General features: G+C 45.0%; 1 protein-coding gene across 5 annotated transcripts in view; it reads left to right on the top strand.

Moving 5' to 3' along the window:
* Window positions 1–587: 587 nt before the first annotated feature.
* Window positions 588–22747, top strand: part of ubr2 (ubiquitin protein ligase E3 component n-recognin 2) — a 37741-nt gene continuing 15581 nt past the window's right edge. For 2 of the 5 annotated variants that reach the window (XM_047351407.1, XM_047351404.1), the window contains exons 1-11: window positions 588–702; window positions 2499–2773; window positions 4374–4452; window positions 4638–4751; window positions 5174–5304; window positions 11778–11916; window positions 13571–13633; window positions 14102–14222; window positions 14296–14403; window positions 14580–14668; window positions 16936–17034. In XM_047351407.1, coding sequence (XP_047207363.1) covers window positions 625–702; window positions 2499–2773; window positions 4374–4452; window positions 4638–4751; window positions 5174–5304; window positions 11778–11916; window positions 13571–13633; window positions 14102–14222; window positions 14296–14403; window positions 14580–14668; window positions 16936–17034 — 1296 coding nt within the window. In that variant the 5' untranslated portion in view covers window positions 588–624. Of the gene's footprint in view, window positions 703–2498; window positions 2774–4373; window positions 4453–4637; window positions 4752–5173; window positions 5305–11777; window positions 11917–13570; window positions 13634–14101; window positions 14223–14295; window positions 14404–14579; window positions 14669–16768; window positions 16868–16935; window positions 17035–22747 lie in introns of all 5 variants that reach the window. The other 3 variants (XM_047351408.1, XM_047351405.1, XM_047351409.1) reach the window with 2 other exon arrangements.

Raw genomic sequence — 22747 nt, 5'->3', positions numbered from 1 at the left:
GGAGTCCAGGTGGCAGTGTTTCTGGTCCATATGGAGTGCAGGTGGCAGTGTTTCTGGTCCATATGGAGTCCAGGTGGCAGTGGTTCTGGTCCATATGGAGTCCAGGTGGCAGTGGTTCTGGTCCATATGGAGTCCAGGTGGCAGTGGTTCTGGTCCATATGGAGTGCAGGTGGCAGTGTTTCTGGTCCATATGGAGTGCAGGTGGCAGTGTTTCTGGTCCATATGGAGTCCAGGTGGCAGTGGTTCTGGTCCATATGGAGTGCAGGTGGCAGTGGTTCTGGTCCATATGGAGTGCAGGTGGCAGTGGTTCTGGTCCATATGGAGTGCAGGTGGCAGTGGTTCTGGTCCATATGGAGTGCAGGTGGCAGTGGTTCTGGTCCATATGGAGTGTCAGTTTTTCTGGTCGTATTGCTGCTCAGCTTCTGATTTATTTATTTAATTTTTGTTTTTGTTTATCACTTTTTTTAATTAAATAAATAACCAAACATATAATGAATAACCACGCCCCGTTTTTGCATAAGCCCCGCCTTAATGTGATGGGGGCGGAGGGTGTAAATTACGATCCTCCTCCACCGTAACAGTTTCCGTTTCCGGTTGTTTTTCAACCAGAAAGAAGGAGGAAAGATGGCGGAGTGTGACAGAGATCCACCGTCCGCTCTGTGCGCTGACTTCATGAACTTTTCCCCCAAAGACACGGCCTCGGTGAGTGGCTCTAGAACCTGTGTGTCCCGCTGACTTGGTGCTGTCCTCCGGAGTGTTAGCCCGGGCTCACACCGCCGGTGTGGCTCCTGTTTCGGGTTAATCTCTCCCAGTTTGGCGTGTTTTCAGCTCAGGAGCTAACGCCGCTGAAACGGGAACATCTGGACAAACTGGTGGCAGTCAGCGCCAGATGTCCCTGACCGCAGCGGAGCTTCTTGCACACATTCAGGGGGAGGAAGGTTCTTATTTACGGCTCGGTGTGTTTGAACGGCAGGTGACGTCACACACAACGAAACTAACCTGTTCAGGTGTGAACCGTTTTACCTGTGGGCCAGATGTCAGTTACTATGGTAACACCTGTGAGTGACAACAAGCTGTGTTGCTGAGCACACCTTCCTTCAACCACCCCACAGTGTCCTAAGAGACTTTGGATCAGGGGGGAGTCGGTGGTTTGATCCCCAGGTCCCTCAGGGTCCCTCAGGGTTCCTCAGGGTCCCTCAGGGTCCCTCAGGGTTCCTCATGGTTCAGGTTTAGCAGACTCTGCTGGAATTGGACGAGGCCGGATGTCTGACCGGAGCTCCATCTGGGGTCCTGGATGTCGAAGTGTGCCTGACCCGTACCTGTGAGGTTCTATGAGTGATGGCTGTGGTGTTTGTTGGTGTGAGGGTTACGACAGGACAGGATATGTCAGTTATAGTGCGGGGTTCTGCAGGTTTTTCCTTGCTTGAACATATATGATTCTGCAGAACCTATCCAACAACTGGTGTGGACGTGGATCAGAATCAGAGGTGACATGCTGGTCTGGAGCTAGCGGTTATCAGGTGGTTACCTCAGAGCGCCGGCTGGATCCAGGTCAGTGTGTCACTGTGTGAACAGCTCTAAGCGGATTACTGAGCTGCTGATGGCCAGTTGAAGTTTGATGAAGCTCTGGAGCTTCATTTCTGGGAGTTTAAAAGCTTGGTAGTTTATTCATTGTCTCTAGCTAATCCCTGCCTTATCAATCTGACTGACCCAGAGCAGAAGACTGCAGAAGGACCTGGAGGAGAAGCTCAGGTGTTTGGTGCTGCTCATCAGAAGGGTCCTCAGACCTGAAGGTGCTCTAGCATTCTGAAGTTTAACTGCATTAAAGAAAGCAGTGTTGTAAATGTTTTCTGTCAGCTGTGGGACAGTCAAACTTTATTTATAGAGACCTTCTCATATAGTCAGGTGGACCTTTGACCTCTAAAATGATGAAGATCAAATCAAGTAAACGGATGAAACCATTAATTACTGGTTATGAAACAATCAGTTATAGTGGATGAGGAACTAAGAGCTGGTTGTGGAGATTAGCAAGGAAGCACTGGAGATAAATGGAGATAATTTAATCACGTCTCGCTGTCATTCTGGACCCAGCTCAGCTCACCTGAGTCCAGCTCTGTCTGCATCATCGAGTAGAGCTGCTGCAGTTCTGATTCATCTAGATCCAACAGAACCTTTTAACATTCCCTTCAGTGTATTTGTGAAGTCCATAAAAACCATCTGAAGACACTAGACAAGCTGGATGTGTTGATGTAATGCGGGGAACCTAACATTCTTACATGGAGTTCTCAACATGTTCCTCATGATTTTTGGTTTGTATCTGTGTGTCTCAGACTTCTGGGAGGTTTTAATTGTAATGCCCGTATCACTGATGTTCCTGTCATGCTTGTGACACCAGGAACAATGGTCTCTACTACGGTGGGGCCATAAATAAGCTAAACATGTGATTGATTAGCACACAGTCGGTCTCTACTTGTAACCTTTCTCCTGCTCCTCCTCAGCGGTGGCTGGCAGCTCCCGACCTGCAGAAGGAGGTCTACAACCACCTGGCCACCTACGTTCCCAGGATCCTCTGCCAGGGGCCTTGTGGAGGCAGTGGCAGCAGGGAGGAGCAGAGGGAGGAGCTAGCCTGTCAGCTGCTGCTCCTCGCTCCTCTGGAGTGGCTCCTGCTAGGGGACGAGCCAGCGGCCGGCCTGGCGCTCCTGCAGGAGAACAACCAGTCGTCTCCACTGTGTGGGCATGTGTTCAAGGTGGGAGAGCCCACCTACTCCTGCAGGTAACTGGGTGACCTAGACAAAGCACCTCTGACCAGATTAGAGACACACCTGTCCAGGTTAGAGATTTAATTCTGGGAATAACAAGAAGAACTTGAAGACCATACAGGCGATTCTGGAATATATTCTCAAAAACAGGAAGGGATCAGATCATTTAAAGCTTTTAAACCAACTGGTTAGATTTTTATAATCAACTCTATGTTTAACTGGAAGTCAGGTGGGAGTGATGTCCTCAGACCTTCAGACCTTCTGGTTTGGGTTAAAGTTTATTTAATGACTGTTCCAATGTTCCAGCAAAGAGTGTTTATCAGTAATCTAATCTACTCCAAGTCTAGGCATGAATTAGGTTATCACCAAGGATCTGACCTTGGATATGTTCCTAAAGTGATTAAATGCAGTATGTGAAATATGGATGTTTTTCTGAAAATAGAGGTCACAATGCAAAGTCATACCCAGTTATAACATGCTAGCGGGGTTAGCATGTTATAACTGGATTAACAACAGGGGACTGAAAAAAGGATACGTTGTTTTTGAGGTTATCCTAGAAAGAAAATCTCAGTTTTGTTCTCATTGCCAGACATGAGTGAAACTGTTCAAGGGGATTGTTCACAAGGTTAATGTCAGTGGGGACAGAAATGTACGGCTGTGTGTCATCAGCGTAGCCATAGGATACGCTATCCTGTCTAATGACAGAGCCTTATGCAGTCATAAATGAATTAAACTGAAGAAGACCAAAAACGTGTCCTTGTGGAACACCTTCAGCCACATGAACGTTATCAGGTTCAAAGTTACCATTAGAAACAGAAAACGTTCTACCAGTTAAACAGGAAGAGAAGCAAGCTAGCTAATGTTCACCAGGGTGCAGGAAAATCAGCTGTTTAAAGGACAGGACCTTCTATGGCGTCATGGACCACTCTGAGCCGGGCTGTCTCTGTGCTGTGGTTGGTTCTAAAACTGGACTGAGTGGTATCAAATCAACCATTTATCATAAAACATCATAAAAACCAAGGTAAAGGTAAGAATTGATGCTCGAGTTAAAATGTTTGTGTGTGAAATCATTTCCAGAACAGATATTTGGTCTTTTGATCAAATGTGTTTAATGTCAATTCTGAAAAATACAAAAATACTCCAACACCAACCTCATGCATTAGGAACTCTAGAAAAAATCTAGGTGATGAGTCCATCCATCGATTTGTTGTACCAAGTCAATTAATCGAGTTGAGATGGTATCAAATCAAAATGTGTTTAGACTTTCGATAAAAGTTCAAAAAATTCTGCTTGAAGTCCAGATAAACAAACTACTTGTCTTCAGAACTAGAGCTAAATACTCCAAAGTGGAGCAGGAACCAGTAAGAGACCTTTTATGATGGGGAAGCTGAGAAGATGGTAGTGTTGTCATCAAGTCTCAGCGAGGAGAACCGAGTCAAGCTTCTGGAATTTTCTGATCTCGATTAAAAATGATTTTATTATTGAGAGGGGCAACATTTAGAGACAACCCTGTCCAGTTGGAGATGGGCCGCTCCATCTTATGGACCCACCTGTGCAGCTGATGTGGTGCTGCTGTGTGCTCCGGACTGATCCAGAACCTCTTTGTGTGTTCAGGGAGTGTGCAGCTGACCCCACCTGTGTTCTGTGTATGCAGTGTTTCCTGGCCAGCGTTCACAAGCACCATCGATACAGAGTGAGTACACACACACACACACACACACACACACACAACTCTTCAGCCTGTTAGAAAGTCAGACATCAGACAACCAATCAGAAGCCTAGATCTGTAGCTGTTGATAACACAGAACCGACTGTAACCGGATCCAGAAACAAGGCGGACGTAGAAACGGACTGAGTGGAAGTCTTTCTGTTTCTCAGATGACCACATCAGGAGGTGGAGGTTTCTGTGACTGTGGAGACGCTGAGGCCTGGAAGACGGGTCCATACTGTCAGAAGCACATTCCTGCCGACCGGAACAGAGAGGCTGAGGAGGTAGGACTGCTGTTTATGCTACACTCAGGTGGTACCAGAAGATCTGCTCCTGGAACTGAACCTGTGTGACTTTAAATCAGGGCTTCAGTCTTCAGGTGGTCTTCAGTTTGTTCCTGTAAAGCAAGATTGTGTCATGGTAACATTTGAGGTGTTTGAGATGAAATCAGCTCCATCTCTGTCTTAGTCTCCTCTGTTCCTCTAGATGTTCCTCTCAGGGAGGATCTGCTCACATCTTTCCTTCATTTTAAGGAAACGAGGTTTATTCACTAATAGAAGAACAGACATGTTTTAGTTGAAGTGAACTATCAGAGTGCCATCTGCTGGAACATGAGCAAAACTACAGTCAGTAATTGAGTATTTGACCCGTTTTAGCCCAGATCACAGCATCATCTCAGCTTTTCACCCTGCTGCCTGTTTTTTAGGATCCTGTCTGTCTGCTGCCTCCTGACATGGTAGCAAGGAGTTACAGCATCTTCTCCATCATCCTGAAGTACGCCGTGGACCTGCTGACCTGGGATCAGGAAGACCAGCTGCCTGCAGGCCTGGAGCCCCCGTATGTTCACAAACACACCCAGCATTTAAGCAGTGTTCCTCTGAACAGGAAGCTGTTCTGTAATCAGCCCAATCAGAACCTGAGACCGAGGTCCACTCTGGTTCCTTTGTGGCCATCAAGGTGTTTTCTGTTACAGTCCACTCATGAGATGCTGTGCTGCTGGACCATGATCAGGGTTCTCTCTCCAGGTCAGAGATGATTAGGTACAGCTGGAGTGCAGCATTGGTTCAGAAGGAATGTCCATTGTTTAAACTGAACTCAAATGTCATTTATTACAAGCTCAGACAAAGAACTTCAGGGATAAATCCTGCAGCTGCATAGTTCAGGTACAACATAAAGGAGTAACGAAGCCTGCTTCCTTCAACATTCCTTTTGATGTGCAGCTAAATAGGTCCTGGTCCTCACTGAGCAGCAATGTTCTCTAGGAGTCAGTAGTTGGTTTCTACAGACCTCTATTCCCTGATGTCTCTCAGCAGAAGATGCCTAGTAATGTACTGGGTACTGGTTCAGTTTTTGGTATCTTAGTATGAGTACTGATTCTGACTATTTAAAACCCAGATTATATATTATCTAATAGACCAACTGCCAAGCACTGTACTACCGAATACAAATATGTAAATCAGGATGTTTGGAGGATTGCAAAATTGTGGAATCTGAGCCAGAAGACCTGAGAGGTCTGGATGGTTGATCCACTGACAACAAGTCTGTAATATATTTTGGTGCTAAGCCATTCAGTGATTTATAGACTAACAGAAGTATTTTAAAGTCTATTCTCTGAGCTACAGGGTTCTTGGTCTGTTGAGGCGCTTTTTCTCTGGCAGCTTAGGAGAAAACTGTTTAGAATGAAGGTTGTTCTCAAACCTTTTATTGTTCTCAGAAGATGGATCATTTTCCTGGTTTTCATTCTGTAGTGGAGCAAATATGTTCTGGAGGAGAACTCCATCATTTCCAGCTGTCTCACTCTTATCAGTTATTGTGACAGCAGCTCGCTGTCGAAGTCTCCTTTTCTCAGGGGAAATGGGGACATTTCTCTGTAATTCTGGCCATTTTAATTTATTTAATTGCTGAGATCTTCCAGTGAGTCGTCCACCTTGATTTTTTGGGGATCAATAAAGTATCTTTGAAAACATGCCAGGGGGGTCTGCTGGTTGGTTTATTCTCAGTGTTCTGATTGCCGGCTGAGTTGTTGAGCTGGATATCACTGTTTGGGATCACAGGCAGAGTTGAATCATCGCTGTACCTCATATTCACCTCCACATTCACTTCTAGTCCATGGATTTTCATCTCCAAAACAGACAATTTCTGTAAGAGTTTGTTGAAGTCCTTTGTGGTGAAGGGAGGCATCTTGTGCTGATTATCTGGCGTCAACTTGTCCTGCTTTCGAGTTTGATTCGAAATCCTTTAGGAAAAATTTTAATAAGAATAATCCTTGGGTTTTAGTCCAAATTTTGCATAATTTTGTCAAAGTGATAAAAAGTTAGGAGTAAAAGAGTGCAAGCTAGCAGAGAAGTGGAAGTAGAGTCTAGAGACTCAGCAGTATAGAAAACTACTACTGCCACAAATACAGTGAGGAGAACAAGTATTTGATACGCTGCTGATTGTGAAGGTTTTCCCTCCTCCAAATCCTGTAGAAGTCTTTCATTTTTCTCAGAGGTTCTCTTCAACTGTTAAGTCATTAATCAGCATTTTATTGCATGACATCAGTATTTGATCACTTCCAACCAGTTAGAACCCCGGCTTTCTCAGGCCTGTTGGTTCTTCTTTAAGAAGTCCTCCTGGTCTCCACTCGTTACCTGGATTAACTGCACTTGTTTGAACTCGTTATCTGTATAAAAGACACCTGTCCACACACTCAATCAAACTCCAACCTCTCCACAATGATCATGATCATGAGGAAGGTGAGGGATCAGCCCAGAACTACATGACAGGACCTTGTCAATGACCTGAAGAGAGCTGGAACCACAGTCTCAAAGAAGACCATCAGTAACACACTATACCACCATGGATTCAAATCCTGCAGCGCCGCAAGGTCCCCCTGCTCAAGCCAGCACATGTCCAGGCCCGTCTGACGTTAGCCAAGGACCATCTGGATCATCCAGAGGAGGAATGGGAGAAGGTCATGTGGTCCGATGAGACCAAAATAGAGCTTTTTGGTCTAAACTTGGCCAACAACCTCCTTCCCTCAGTAAGGGCATTGAAGATGGGTCATGGCTGGGTCTTCCAGGAGGACATCGACCGACCCGGAGCACACAGCCAGGGGGAAGCATCTCAAGGTCTACAGACCTGAACCCAATCAAAGATCTTTGGAGGGAGCTGAAAGTCCGTATTGCCCAGCGACGGCCCCGAAACCTGAAGGATCTGGAGAAGATCTATATGGAGGACTGGTCCACAATCCTTGCTGCAGTGAGTGCAAACCTGGTCAAACTACAGGAAACGTCTGATATCTGGAATGACAAACAAAGGTTTCTCCACCAAATATTAAGTTTTGTTTTTCTGATGTATCAAATACTGATGTCAAGAAATAAAATGCTAATTACTTACTTAAAAATCACACAATGTGATTTTCTGGATTTTTGTTTTAGATTCTGTGGCTCACAGTTGAAGATAATCTGTGAGAAGAATTAAAGATCTGCAGTTTATCAAATATTTGTTTTCCCCATTGTACACACATGTGCTTTAGACTTTTATATACCTAGTTCTGATATATTAAATGTGGGGCTTCCAACTAAGTTTGTTCAAAATGATAGCTAAAAATTTGGTCTCATAAACTCTTTAAATTCCAACTCTATTTATATGTAACCTTTAATTAATGGAGACTCGGTCACCAGCAAATATCATACTTTTTTTTTTCATTTAATTATATTTAATTTACTATCCTTTTAATATATTTAAGGAATATTAATTTAGATTTTCTTCTCTGTCTGATGTTCTGTATAGTTACTGTTATAAAATGATGACTTTTAGTTTGGCTTTCAGTAACTATTAATCATTATAATTAGTAATTATCAGAGTTTGAATATTTACAGTGTTGACTCTTTCAGTGTGTCAGGGACTGTCGGCCCAATGAGGTGGGATTATAGGACAAAATAAGCTCTGGCTGACCTGCACACATGTAGAATAAACACAACTTCTCTCCAAAATATAAGAATTTACAAAATAATTAAACTTCAAGTTGAAATACTTCAGTCTACAAACTCTTTAAACAGACTAGTAACACTCAACTTGACTACTAAGTAAAAATGAGAAGAAGGAGGAAAACTATAAAAAGGGAACCAAGAAATAAACCAGAACCAGTAAACTGGTGCAGTGATGGCCCGTTTCAATGTGAATAAAGAAGCAAGGGTTGTCTTGAGGAATTTGGAATGAGGTCAAACTAAGAACAACAGTTTGTCTGTTTTCAGCAACCAGTCACGGTGCGGATCAGAAGGGTAAATAAAATATTATTTTAATAAAATATGTAAAATTATGATTTTCTATAATTAGAAATTAATAACCCTTTGGCCAGTTCATGGGTTCCTGTTTTTCTTTCAGTGTGAATGACGTAGGCATTCACACTCATTGTGTTCCTATTTTTATTTTTTGTTTTATTCTTCTAGTTGCTCTGTTTTTTTGGATCGCTAACTACTTCTGCATACTTTGTGCTATTTCAACCGTTCAAATTTAACAATATTCTGCTCATTCTGCTCTTTTGGGGTATGAATTTTGGTATTTATACCTTTTATACTTTTTAAAATATTCCGCTTTATCTGCCGATTTTTGCCCCATTGAATGGATAACTTCAAAAATTCCGCTAAAACTTAACTGTTTTTACCATTTAACTACTTCTGCATACTTTCAGCTAGAAACACCATTCGACTTTTAAAATGCTTTCACAGGCTTCTGCTATTATTGTTTAATTCAACTTTTTGATATCTTTTATAGTTTTTCTACAATTCTGATTCAAATTTACAAAATAAAATTCAGATTTTCAGTTTTATAATGTAATCCAATGTCGGAATGTTTGTGCTGCTAGAGTGTACACTCTACGTTTTGAATAACCTGAGAAAAAACGAACAAACTCTCCTCATTTGCTCATCTTTCACTCTACCTATACAAATTATACATCAAAACTTAGGATTCTCTTTCGCGATTAAGAAAATGTCACTCTCATTGGCGTGGGACTAACAGTTTTCCGGCAACACAATTTAATTGAAAATTCAATTCAAAAATACTTTATTGATCCCCAAAGGGAAATTAGAATTCCAGTACACGCCCCAAAGCAGCGCAAAGTCAACACACCTTGAATTGGAAACGTATAGGAATTTCAGAAAAACTCGGAAGAAAAAATCCTTAAACTCACGTTTTCAAATCGCTGGCTCTCGTAAACCATTCAAGGTAGAGACATGAGCCTTGTGCAGATTTAGCTTAAATGTTAGCATTTACGTTAATTTTAACTGGTAGCACTAAATGAACATATTGAATGGAGTAAGTTAATGTTAGCCCACATGCTAATGTTAGCATTTAAGCTAACATTGGCTTTAAAGTAAGTTTAGCTTGTGAAGCTGATTTTACCTCATAGTCGTCCTATTTGAAAAATTCAGATGACCGCTTTTCTTGCTGATGTTTCTGCTATTTCTGATCATTTGTCCGATTACTCAGATTTTCTGCTGTCAACTTAAGCATCTTTCAGTAGTTTCATGTAGTTTTAGCTTTAGGGATACCAGAGGGGGGTTTTCATTGACATCACTGAGGCTCCAGGTCCGCCATCTTGGATGTCTCAGTGTTGCTTCACGTTCTTCACAACATTGCAACACTGCATGCTTCTTTTTCGACCATGGATAAGCATCTAGAGTCGTTACAGCCTCCTGATAAGACCATGTACCCCAAGAACATTGCGGTCATCAACAAGGTGGATCCAGATGTACTGCTTGTTGGCTTGTTTAGTGCAAACGATTGGCTGCACAACAATTTTTTCATAGCCACAACACAGACAAAAATCCATGTTAAGTTCAATATTGCCCTTTATTGCATAGTAGTTACATTACTAGATAATACATTTACAGTATAACAGTAAAGGTAAAGTGCAGCCTACATCTAGCTGGTCAAGGCTTGAGAGCGCAGCTTACTGAAGTAAGTCACAATGCTGAGTGCTGCTCAGCTCAGAATCAACCGATCAGCTCACAGTCTTGGCAGACCACTTTCCAGAATATTATTACAATAATAATATTTATTTACCCGTCACAAAATGTGCACTGCACACTCGGATGTGAGTGAGGTTCAGGCCATCCAAATCCGCCCTCGATATCCGATTCAGCCGCAGTAGTCAGCGTTGTGTACTCAGTATTTTTGTTTTCTCACACTTTCTATCACAGCTGACAGATGGTAATGAACATCGGTCTTGACCCACAGGTGCAGCTCAACCCACAACTAAGCAGGTTTTCTCCATAGTTAAATTAAATGGTCCAGAGTTTTGCTTCACTGATCAGCTTAAACAACGAAAACAGGCTGCAGATGCCACCCAAGATGGCGATCGTGAAGTGTGGTCACGTGACCACGACGTCATGTGAACCCCCCTATTTAGCATGCTTACAAAAGGAAAGGCTACACAGACCTATTTAATATAGGTTAGGAAGAGGAGATAAAATGAAGCAACCGTATGTTTCTACACCATCAGCGTTTAAACTACTCATTGAAATAAAGTTTGTTTTAACTTTAAAAACACAAACCAAACGAAAACAAATAAACTGGCCTGGAGGCTTTATAGCACTCATGCAGTTGAACACCACAAATCAAACACAGTAAAATAAACAATATTTAAACTGTTTAATTCTAAACCAATTTTCTCTGCCCAGACACAACCTCTTATGTGAACCGTTCTGAAGAACAGGAGGTCCAAAGGGGCGATGAGTTGCGTGGCGGCTGCTCTGAGTAGCAGCTGAAAAGGGGGGGGCTGCTGTTCCTTGTGTCTTTTCTCGAGGGGGAAAAAGCCACGTCGTCGATGTGATCAGAGATGCCTCTCCACTGGGAAATCTCTGGCCCAGATCCGTTTTCTGCAGGAGCTTCGACAGAATGGTTTAAGACCGCTGGTCACTAACTTCAGCTGGTTTACGGTTATCAGATGCACAATCAAAGACCGTACCTAACTTTTTGGGATACACGGGGATTCCAGCTGTGACTCCTCCTTCCTGTGAGCTATGCAGGAGGATGGGTAAAAACTGTCATTCAGGGATTCAGAGTTTTTACCAGTCTTTTGTTCTTGGTGTGAGTAGTTCAGTGGTGTTTCCATCCCATGTCTGGCACAACAATTACTTCTACTTGTTATTTAATTCATTCATTGTATTATGTTTCTTATTTATCACCTTTATGTTCAGCACTTTCAGTTCTCATTGATTTTAAAGTGCTTTATGAATAAAGTTGGCTTGAACAGCAACTAACTTAAATGCTGTTTTTTTTGGTGTGTGTGTGTGTGTGTGTGTGTGTGTGTGTGGGCACAGGGAACGAGAAGACACCTACTACTGCATGCTGTTCAATGATGAAGTCCATACGTATGAGCAGGTGATCTACACGCTGCAAAAAGCTGTCAACTGCAGCCAGAAGGAAGCAGTCAGCTTTGCCACCACCGTCGACAGAGATGTCAGTACTACACCTGTACCACATCTGTGCCACACTTGTTATAAACCTGTAATACATCTGTACCAGACCTGTACCACATGTCCACTACACATGCTACACCTTCTCACACGTAATAGACAGGAAGTGGAGGGGAACAACGGGCCTATGATCTTTCTGAATCTCAGATAACAAATAACCTGTGGCCCAGTTTGGACCGAAATGTGGCATTCGGCCCACATACCTTGATTAATGATTAACGGCTCGTTAGCAGGTCTCTGCAGCAGAAGTGGACAGTCAGGTCCTGAAAGTAAAAACCCTGCCTAGTTTTTCTTCATCCTGTTCACCTAACCAGGTGATAAGTCCCTGTCTGTGTTGTGGAGATGGAAATGTAAACGGTTGGCACTAATCTCTGTACAGGCTTTTCAATTTCTAGACCTGAAATGTCCACCTCTGCCCTACAGAACTGAGTGACTGCTGCTGAGGGAGTTCAGGTGTGTTGGAGCAGGATAGTAGCTCTGGAGGACTGGACCTGGACACCCCTGATATAACACAAACATATTCACTCAACCAACCTGAACAACAAGCTGGAAACATAACATCTGAAGTAAACTAAGCTTACTGTTGCACAAGATGGAGGAGTCTTATCCAGGACTTCAGGACAAAACTGGTTCCGGTTGGAGAAGGGAGTCTATGTTCATTCTCCTTCTGTGTTTAAAGGCGACCTTTAATATTTCCTTAGAAACATTTTGGACAGGTCTATGGCTGTTCAAGACATGTTAATTACATTTTTCATACAAATCATTCTTGGATCTCTGAGATTTCACCTCCTCAGTGTCCCCTTTTTTGAGTTCCTCATATGTGACACACTGCTCCGAGCAGCCAGTCACGAGTACTTGCAACGTCACGGCCACTCTCTGCCTCGCACTGACGGGTGTGTTCCTCTTCTCAGTCCCTAGTCTGGTTTAATGACCTTTGAAACCTTCTTTTCTTGTTGTTTTTCCAAAGCTACACAGAACATTAGCTCTGCCTCCCCGTCTGATGACGCCATGGCAGAAAGTGTGGGAAATGTAGGAATGTGTCACCAGAAATCTAGGAAATTGGTACGTTCGACAAGGAGTCCGTGCTGCTGATTGTTGCCCGACTATGTTCTGCCCTTAAGACACAACAATAAGTACTTACATTTCTGTCATCTGCGGATTTGCACAGGTTTTAAAACCATGCGTTTTCTAGAAAATTAACACATTTATAACCAAAAAACGTCTGAATGTTCTTTTTTTTAACTGATTGTTTTTATACTGCCATTTGGGTCACTAATGCTTCTACAATCCAAAAGTAAATGTTGTATAATAGGTCCCCTTTAAATGACAGTGAGGAAACCAACCCAATGATTGGTGTAATGATCTAGATTTGACCCAAACACGGAACCTGGCCCTCAGAGCTCATCCATATTCCATGTTTCACTCAGGCCAAATGTGACCCAGAGAGAACCTGTTTATTATGAGTGAGTTATGATACCACACACATATGATGCCATAACTCAACATACAACTGGAATGAGGTGTGTGGGTCACATCTGGCCCATATGAATTTAGCCATATCCAGAACTGGGACAGATGTAAGGTCCAAATGTCCAAATGAAACAGTGTGGGTTTAACGTCTCTCTGTGTGTCTGCAGGGCAGGAAGTCGGTTCGGTTCGGAGACCATCAGTTCTGTGAACAGGCCAAGTCCATCATTGTGGTGAGTTCCAGATCCCAGACAAGCAGCCTCTTGAATGAAATGTGCACAATCATCTATGCTGGTTTCCTGCACACTTCAGGATGACTCTAGTGTAGAGCTCTGTGGGTGGAGCCAGAGGCTCCTTTCTGGACTCACTAGCACCAGATCAGAGTTAAGTTTCTGGCCTCAAACCCAGTTACTGTCTGATTCATGTGATCAGGGTTCTGGTAAACTTTAGAAAACCAGTGGCATCACCACTACACCTCATTCCTAAATGTTGCTGCCTCGCCTGGTTTCAGTTCTGACCCAGTCTGACCCACTTCCAGTGTCAACCTGTTCTTCTCTGTACTTCTACCTCTGTATGTTTACAGAAGATGGACAGGTTCTGTAGTGTAAAAGCAGTGCAGGCTCTTCATTTTGGGGATTCTGGGTCTAGTGTCATGGTAATGAGCAGGTTCTAGTCACTGACCTCTGATCCTTGACCCTCAGAGGAACACCAGCCGCCAGTCCAAGCCTCTGCGGGTGCAGGTGATGCACTCATCTGTGGTGGCTCATCAGTGTTTCGCTCTGAAGGCTCTCAGCTGGTTGGGACAGATCATCCAGTATTCTGGTATGTCTGGACTTCATTACCCACAATGCCCCCCGCTGCAAGCATTGGTTCTGCTGACTGTTGGGTCTTTCAGATGGTCTGAAGAGGATCCTGTGCCAGGTGGGCCTACAGAAAGGGCCAGAAGGAGAGAACTCCTCGCTTGTTAACCGACTGATGCTCAACGACTCCAAGATGTGGAAAGGTAAGAGTTTTTGGTCAACACAACCAGAACCCATGGCACAAACAAAAAAGAACTGGACCAAGAGTGCTATTAATGGAAACAGAACCAGAGTCCACACACTTTACCATGTAAATTAGGTCAGAAGGTCCGATAGTTCTGAAAGAGGAGCCGAGGTAACATCATGTATGATTCTGCAGGGGCTCGGAACATCTACCACCAGCTCCTCATGAACAGCCTCCTCATGGACCTCAAGTTCAAGAAGATCTTTGCCATCCAGTTTGCCAAGGTAACTGACCCGACCCAAACCTTATCCACATCCAGGTCCAAAACCATGTTCAGATCCCATTTTTTAGACCCATTTTAGAGTCAGATCCAGGTCAAGATTTAGGTCCAAACACAGGGCTAGAGTCAAGGCCACATTCAGATCAAGAACCTAGGATGTTCTGCTCAGAGAAATCCTGTTCCATGTAGGGTAATCCAGTCCTTGGCATCCCATTGAATTGGTGAAATGCCCCTTTAACACAGTTGCATGAGAGGCTGCTGGAGTGTTCTGCTCTGGGTTCTGAGGGGAACATCAGGATGATCAATCCTGAGAGTTAAGCAGCAAATGTTTTCTTCCTGACTGTCCAGAGACCCAGGAACCAATCTGATAATAAAACTGGTACCTGCAGGCTGGTTCTCTGCACTTGATGTTCTTAGAACCACCAAATGGTGATGACACAATAAAAGCCTGTTTTCTGGTTGATCTGTGGGGAACGGATCCCTGCCCGACCTGCTGGTTTGTGTTAGGTCAGACTGATTGGTGATCAGCGGCCTTGTGTACGAAGCGTGCGTACGCACGAAAACCTCGTGGTGCATCGTTTTACGCACAACTCAGCATGTACTAAAATGAACGCTGCATGAAAATGTGCCAAAATCCACGCAAACGTTTTCAATCAACAATAATATGCTACAGAGAACTAAACCTCCCCTAAAATACTGAAAACAAATCACTGAAATATGACTCCATTCAGTTTAATTCATGGAGCATCAAACCTGATGTTTCTTCATGAGCTTTTATGGTTTAAACCAGAGCGATGAAACTGAATCACATTCAGCCTCAATAACGTCACACACCTCAGAAAATGATGGAAACAACCTGATGGAAATGCTCCTCGGTCTGAGCACTGAGAAGCAGAAAATGCATGAGAATCATCTGAGGGACACTTTCATTCTCACTGAGAAGAAAACGGTGTCAGATCAGCAGATTAACTCCTAACAAGTCAGGTTTGATGGTTCCTAAGGTGGACCAGCTGGAGACAATCAAACATGTCCAGAAATAGCTGCTAGTTTGCTCATGATTCCTTTATACAATAATAATAATTATAATAACTATTCTAACTCTAATAGTTGTGTTGGGGCCAAACCTCCATCAGGCTCCTGAGTGATGGAGGCTTCTAGGTCATTATTGACGTGACGTCTTAAATGGTTTTAATGGTTTAAGTTCTTCTCATAGTGTGTTTTCTTCCTCATGGAAATATAGGAGACATGTTCACCTCATTATAATAATCAGCATTGAGCTATGATTGAGCTCGGTACAGCAGCTAGATGGCGCTGTTTGGATCCACTGCAGACATTGTAGAACTAAATGGGTTCGGGCCGACAATGATATGTAGATAAGTCTTTCTTAATGTTTTTCCACCAAAAGGAACTGGATCTTTCACTGTCACAGCACCGTTGCCATGGTTATTTGGACATGTGGTGGGTAACTTTTTGTGACACTAGTGGCATTTATTTGATCAGTATTTGACAGTAAGCAGACAGGAAGTGGTGGAAATAGTGGGGGAAGGGAGCGCAGAAAACGAAACGTCGCAGGGGCTGGGATTCAATCCCACTACAGCCCGCGTCGAGGACTAATGCCTCCATACATGGGTCGCATGCGTAAACCCTTACACCACCAGCGCTGCACCCTTTGCATATGAATTTTAGGGGGGGGGGGGCGGTCAGTCCAAGCGCCATGTGCAGTTACGCAGAATTCACTGCAGATTGGGATATTTGAAGGCTACGTGTGAGGTGACATGTCTACGCACGGTTTCCACATCTGAATGTGTTTGTGCACCGCAAGTTTCAGAATTTCTCTACTGCCAACTTTTAGTACAAAGGCTGTGAACTCTTCAGGCTATGAGACCCCTGAACTTCAGGAAGACTCCGCTGCAGCAGGTTTTTATCTCAGTCGAACAGGTGTTCTTCTGTGGAGGAACTGTTTGATGTTAGCTGAGCTCTGATTGGTTGCTGTGATCAGGAACAGGAAGCTATTGTTTTAGCTGTTTTTAGAAGAGGTAGGGTTATGAGCTTGGCAACACAGCAGTGACCTCTGACCCAGAGGTAACATGTCCTCCCCCTTTAGAACTACAGACAGCTGCAGACAGATTTTATGGAGGATGATCACGAGCGAGTGGTGTCAGTGACGTCGCTGTCTGTTCAGCTCTTCACCGTCCCAACCGTGGTGAGTACTGGTCTTCTTCTTCTGTACCCCCACACACCGCTGTCTCTCTGTCCCCCCCATTCTTGTAGAACTATGAACGGTTGCAGAACGACTACATCAGAGATGACCATGACCGCGAGTTCTCTATCACCGACCTGTCGGTGCAGATGTTCACCGTGCCCTCGCTGGTGAGTTCCTGTCGGACCAGACTGATGCCCGCCTCCTGACATTATCAGCACCTCAGATGGCTTTAAGCTGTTTGATCCAAAGTCCTGAGTTCTACTCTGTTGTGGTGGGTATTTATCCAACACACTGAGGAAGAAACTCTAAGTGGAAAGCTGTAAGAATATGTCGTGATTATGAATATATATTTTTTATATCAGTATTTTAATATTTTATTAAATAATATTTCGGTCTGTTAAGGGTTGTCCTGTGAATACCAGCCCAATACAAAATTGAAAGGGATGAGCCAATCTCTGACGTTATTGAACAGCAAACCTCTGAACACAAACAGAATTAATTCACACAATTTCTTAAAATACAAGAATTTATTAACAAAAATAAGTCAACTCAAAGTCAAACATATTTCAATCAACAAACTCTTTACTTTGCTAAAACAATCCAACTAAACTACCAAGCAGAATTAAAGAATAATGAAGACTAATGAGCTATGTAATTCAATTCAGTTTATTTCTATAGCTCCAATTCACAACACACGTCGTCTCAAGGTTCTTCACAACAGTCAGGTTCATACATTCCAATTAATCGTAACCATTGAACAGTTCAGTCAGATTCAGTTATTTATTCAAATTGAATAAAAAGTTTTTCTATCTAAGGAAACCCAGCAGATTGCATCCAGTCAGCGCCCCCTACCGAACAAGATGGGTAGCTCGGTCAGCAGGGAGCTGAGGAAGAGCGGCTGCTGACGTCACTCTGCGGCTGCGCAGCTCGGAATGCTTTTTCGTTTTCGAGTTCTGGGCAGTACTTTGCGGGCAGACCACGAAAACAAAAAAGCAATGTGTGCTTTGTTTTCTTTTTCATTACGGCATAAAATGTGAAGTCATGAAGAAGAAAATGCAAATAGGATGATTGATTACTAATTTTATTTATGGGTCAAATAATGCAGCTGCATTCTTAAAATGAAAAAGCATTTCTGAAAATGCTTTTTCATTTGAAATATGGTAACAATTTGCTTCCATACATCCAGGTTAAGTGATTGACTAAGCAGTTTCTTTTTTAAAGACTCCGGTCCAAAGATGACAACTTCTGTCTTGTCTGAATTTAGAAGCAGAAAATTTAAAGTCATCCAAGTTTTTATATCTTCAAGACATGCTTGTAGTCTATCTAACTGGTTGGGTTCATCAGGATTCATGGATAAGTAAAGCTGAGTATCATCAGCGTAACAGTGAAAATTTATCCCATGCTGCCTGATAATTTGACCTATTGGAAGCATATATATAGTAAAGAGAATTGGACCAAGTACTGAACCCTGTGGTACTCCACAATTAACCCTGGAGTTTAAAGATGATTTATCATTTACATGAACAAACTGGAATCTGTCAGACAGATAAGATTTAAACCAGCCTAGCGCTGTTCCCCTGATCCCTACAGCATATTCCAGCCTTTCTAAGAGAATATTATGATCAACTGGATCAAATGTAGCACTGAGATCTAACAGAACCAGAACAGACACAAGTCCATTATCTGAGGCCATAAGAATATCATTAGTGACTTTCAGCAGAGCTGTTTTAGTGCTATGATGAGCTCTGAAACCTGACTGAAACTCTTCAAACTGGTCATTGCTGTATAAATGTTCACACATTTGATTAGCAACTATTTTCTCAAGAATTTTAGATAAGAATGGAAGATTGGATATAGGTCTGTAATTTATTAAATCATCTCGATCAAGCGAAGGTTTCTTAAGTAAAGGTTTAATTACAGCTAACTTAAAAGCCTGTGGTTCTGATCCATTTACTAAAGATAGATTAATCATATTAATCATGTACAATATAAACAAGTTTATTAAAGATGATTGGAAATCATGACCAAAAGAGTGATGCAACATTACCTAACTGGCAATAATTGATATACCTTTAAACAACCATTCACAATGCAAGATCAGATAAAATATTATTTTAATAGAATAACATTCTATTAATATAATAGATAGAATAATATACCCCTCCTTGAACCGCCACCTTAACGTGGTGGAGGGGTTTGAGTGCTCAAATGATCCTAGAGGCTATGTTGTCTGGGGCCTAAATGCCCCTGGTAGGGTCTCCCATGGCAAACAGGTTCTAGGTGATGGGTCAGACAAAGAGTGGTTCAAGAATCCCTCACAAGGACCAAAATATCGAGGCACGTGACGTTGCCCGGTACGGCGGAGCCGGGGTCCCACCCTGGAGCCAGGCCTGGGGTCGGGACTCGTCGGAGAGCGCCTGGTGGCCGGGTTGCTCCTCGCGGGACCCGGCTGGGCCAAGCCCGAAAGAGAGACGCGAGGCCATCCCCCAGTGGGCCCACCACCTGCAGGGGGAACCGTGAGGGACCGGTGCAAAGAGGATTGGGTGGCGGATGAAGGTGGAGACCTCAGCGGCCCAATCCCCAGATGCTTAGGCTGGCTCTAGGGACGTGGAATGTCACCTCTCTGGGGGGGAAGGAGCCTGAGCTTGTGCGGGAGGTCGAGAAATATCGACTAGAAATAGTCGGGCTCGCCTCCACGCACAACGTGGGCTCTGGAACCCATCTCCTTGAGAGGGGTTGGACTCTCTTCTACTCTGGAGTGGCCCACGGGGAGAGGCAGCAGGCTGGTGTGGGTTTGCTTGTTGCCCCCCAGCTCAGCCGTCTCGTGTTGGGGTTTACCCCAGTGGATGAGAGGGTTGTATCCCTGCGCCTTCGGGTTGGGGAGAGGTCTCTGACTATCATTTCAGCCTACGGGCCGAGTGGTAGTGCAGAGTACCCTGCCTTCTTGGCGTCCCTGTCGGGGGTGCTGGATAGTGCCCCTCCCGGGGACTCCATTATTCTGCTGGGGGACTTCGACGCCCACGTGGGGAACGACAGTGACACCTGGAGAGGCGTGATTGGGAGGAATGGCTTCCCAGATCTGAATCCGAGTGGTGTTTTGTTATTGGACTTCTGTGCTAGTCACGGATTGTCCATAATGAACACCATGTTCAAACATAAGGATGTCCATCAGTGCACTTGGCACCAGGACACCCTAGGCAGGAGGTCGATGATCGACTTTGTTGTCGTATCATCAGACCTTCAGCCGCATGTTTTGAACACTCGGGTGAAGAGAGGGGCTGAGCTGTCCACTGATCATCACCTGGTGGTGAGTTGGATCTACTGAAGGAGTAGAAAGCCGGACAGACTTGGCAGGCCCAAGCGCATCGTGAGGGTCTGCTGGGAACGCCTGGCGGAGCCCTCGGCCAGGGATGTATTCAACTCCCACCTCCGGGAAAGCTTCGACCAGATCCAGGGGGATGTTGGAGACATAGAGTCCGAGTGGACCATGTTCTCCGCATCTATTGTCGATGCTGCTGCCCGTAGCTGCGGCCGTAAGGTCTGCAGTGCCTGTCGCGGCGGCAATCCCAGAACCCGGTGGTGGACACCGGCAGTAAGGGATGCTGTCAAGGTGAAGAAGGGGTCCTATCGGCTGCGGTTGGCTTGTGGGACTTCTGAGGCGGCTGACGGGTACCGTGAGGCCAAGCGTGCTGCGGCCCGGGCTGTGGCAGAGGCAAAAACACGGGCCTGGGAGGAGTTCGGTGAGGCCATGGAGAAGGACTACCGGTTGGCCTCGAAGCGATTCTGGCAAACTGTCCGGCGCCTCAGGAGGGGGAAGCAGTGCTTTGCCAACACTGTTTATAGTGGGGGGGGGGCTGCTGACCTCGACTGAGGACATTATCGGGCGGTGGAAGGAGTACTTCGAGGATCTCCTCAATCCTGCCATCACGCATTCCCTGGTGGAAACAGAGGCTGGGGACTCGGGGTTGGACTCTTTCATCACCCAGGCTGAAGTCACCAAGGTGGTTAAAAAGCTCCGTGGTGGCAAGGCTTCGGGGGTGGATGAGATCCACCCTGAGTACCTCAAGTCTCTGGATATTGTAGGGCTGTCATGGTTGACACGCCTCTTCAACATTGCGTGGCGGTCGGGGACAGTGCCTCTGGACTGGCAGACTGGGGTGGTGGTCCCCCTTCATAAGAAGGGGGGACTGGAGGGTGTGTTCCAACTACAGGGGGATCACACTCCTCCACACGCCAGGGTATTGGAGAGGAGAGTCCGGCCGATAGTCGAACCTCGGCTTCAGGAGGAGCAGTGTGGTTTTGGTCCCGGCCGTGGAACACTGGACCAGCTCTATACCCTCTACAGGGTACTCGAGGGTTCATGGGAGTTTGCCCAACCGCTTCACATGTGTTTTGTGGACCTGGAGAAGGCATTCGACTGTGTCCCTCGTGATGCCCTGTGGGGGGTGCTCCAGGAGTATGGAATCGGGGGCCCTTTATTAGGGGCCATTCGGTCTCTGTACGAGCGGAGCAGAAGTTTGGTCCGCATTGCCGGCACTAAGTCGGACCTGTTCCCGGTGCATGTTGGACTCCGGCAGGGCTGCCCTTTGTCACCGGTCCTGTTCATAACTTTTATGGACAGGATTTCTAGACGCAGCCAAGGGCCGGAGGGGGTCTGGTTTGGGGACCAGTGGATTTCGTCTCTTCTTTTTGCAGATGACGTGGTCCTGCTGGCCCCCTCTAGCCAAGACCTACAGTATGCACTGTGGCGGTTCACAGCCGAGTGTGAAGCGGCTGGGATGAAGATCAGCTCTTCCAAGTCCGAGGCCATGGTTCTCGACCGGAAAAGGGTGGCTGGTCCTCTTCAGGTTGGAGGGGAGTTCCTGCCTCAAGTGGAGGAGTTTAAGTATCTCGGGGTCTTGTTCACAAGTGAGGGAAGAATGGAGCGGGAGATCGACAGACGGATCGGTGCGGCTGCCGCAGTAATGGGGGCGCTGTGCCGGTCCGTTGTGGTGAAGAGAGAGCTGAGCCGAAAAGCAAAGCTCTCAATTTACCGGTCGGTCTACGTTCCTACCCTCACCTATGGTCATGAACTTTGGGTCATGACCGAAAGAACGAGATCCCGGATACAAGCGGCTGAAATGAGCTTCCTCCGTAGGGTGGATGGGCACTCCCTTAGAGATAGGGTGAGGAGCTCGGCCATCCGGGAGGAGCTCGGAGTAGAGCTGCTGCTCCTCCACATCGAGAGGAGCCAGTTGAAGTGGCTCGGGCATCTATACCGGATGCCTCCTGAACGCCTTCCTCGGGAGGTGTTCCAGGCACGTCCCACCGGGAGGAGGCCCAGGGGACGGCCCAAGACACGCTGGAGGGACTACGTCTCTCGGCTGGCCTGGGAACGCCTTGGGCTCCACCCGGAGGAGCTGGAGGAGGTGTCTGGAGAGAGAGACGTCTGGGCGTCTCTGCTGAGTCTGCTGCCCCTGCGACCCGGTCCCGGATAAGTGGAAGATGACGAGTACGAGTAGAATAATATTTTAAAGAATGATCTGCTGAATAAAATCAACCTTCTGGATGACTAATTCTCAATGGTGTTTAATTAGCTGCCTTTATTTATTAAAATAATATTTAAGGAAATATTATTTTGAATAAGAACCAAACCTTTTGGATAAATGGGTTTTAATGGTTCTTAATTATGTATCATATTTAGTAAAATAATATTTAGGGAAATATTATTTCCTAGATTGGAAACTAACAACCTTTCTGGATAAATTATCTTCAGCTGACTCATAAAGTGAGCGAGCACGTGTTCCTAGCAGTTAGCGGTTGGATCTAACAAAAGAAGCTTATAGCTGGTTTCCAAAATCAAACACATACCTTTTAAAATACCACTAAAAAAAGGATTGA

Source organism: Girardinichthys multiradiatus, chromosome 22 (assembly GCF_021462225.1).
Source record: "Girardinichthys multiradiatus isolate DD_20200921_A chromosome 22, DD_fGirMul_XY1, whole genome shotgun sequence".
Taxonomy (NCBI): Eukaryota; Metazoa; Chordata; class Actinopteri; order Cyprinodontiformes; family Goodeidae; genus Girardinichthys; species Girardinichthys multiradiatus.
Note: the sequence above shows the minus strand (reverse complement) of the source record. Positions and strands in the feature narration are given on the sequence as shown.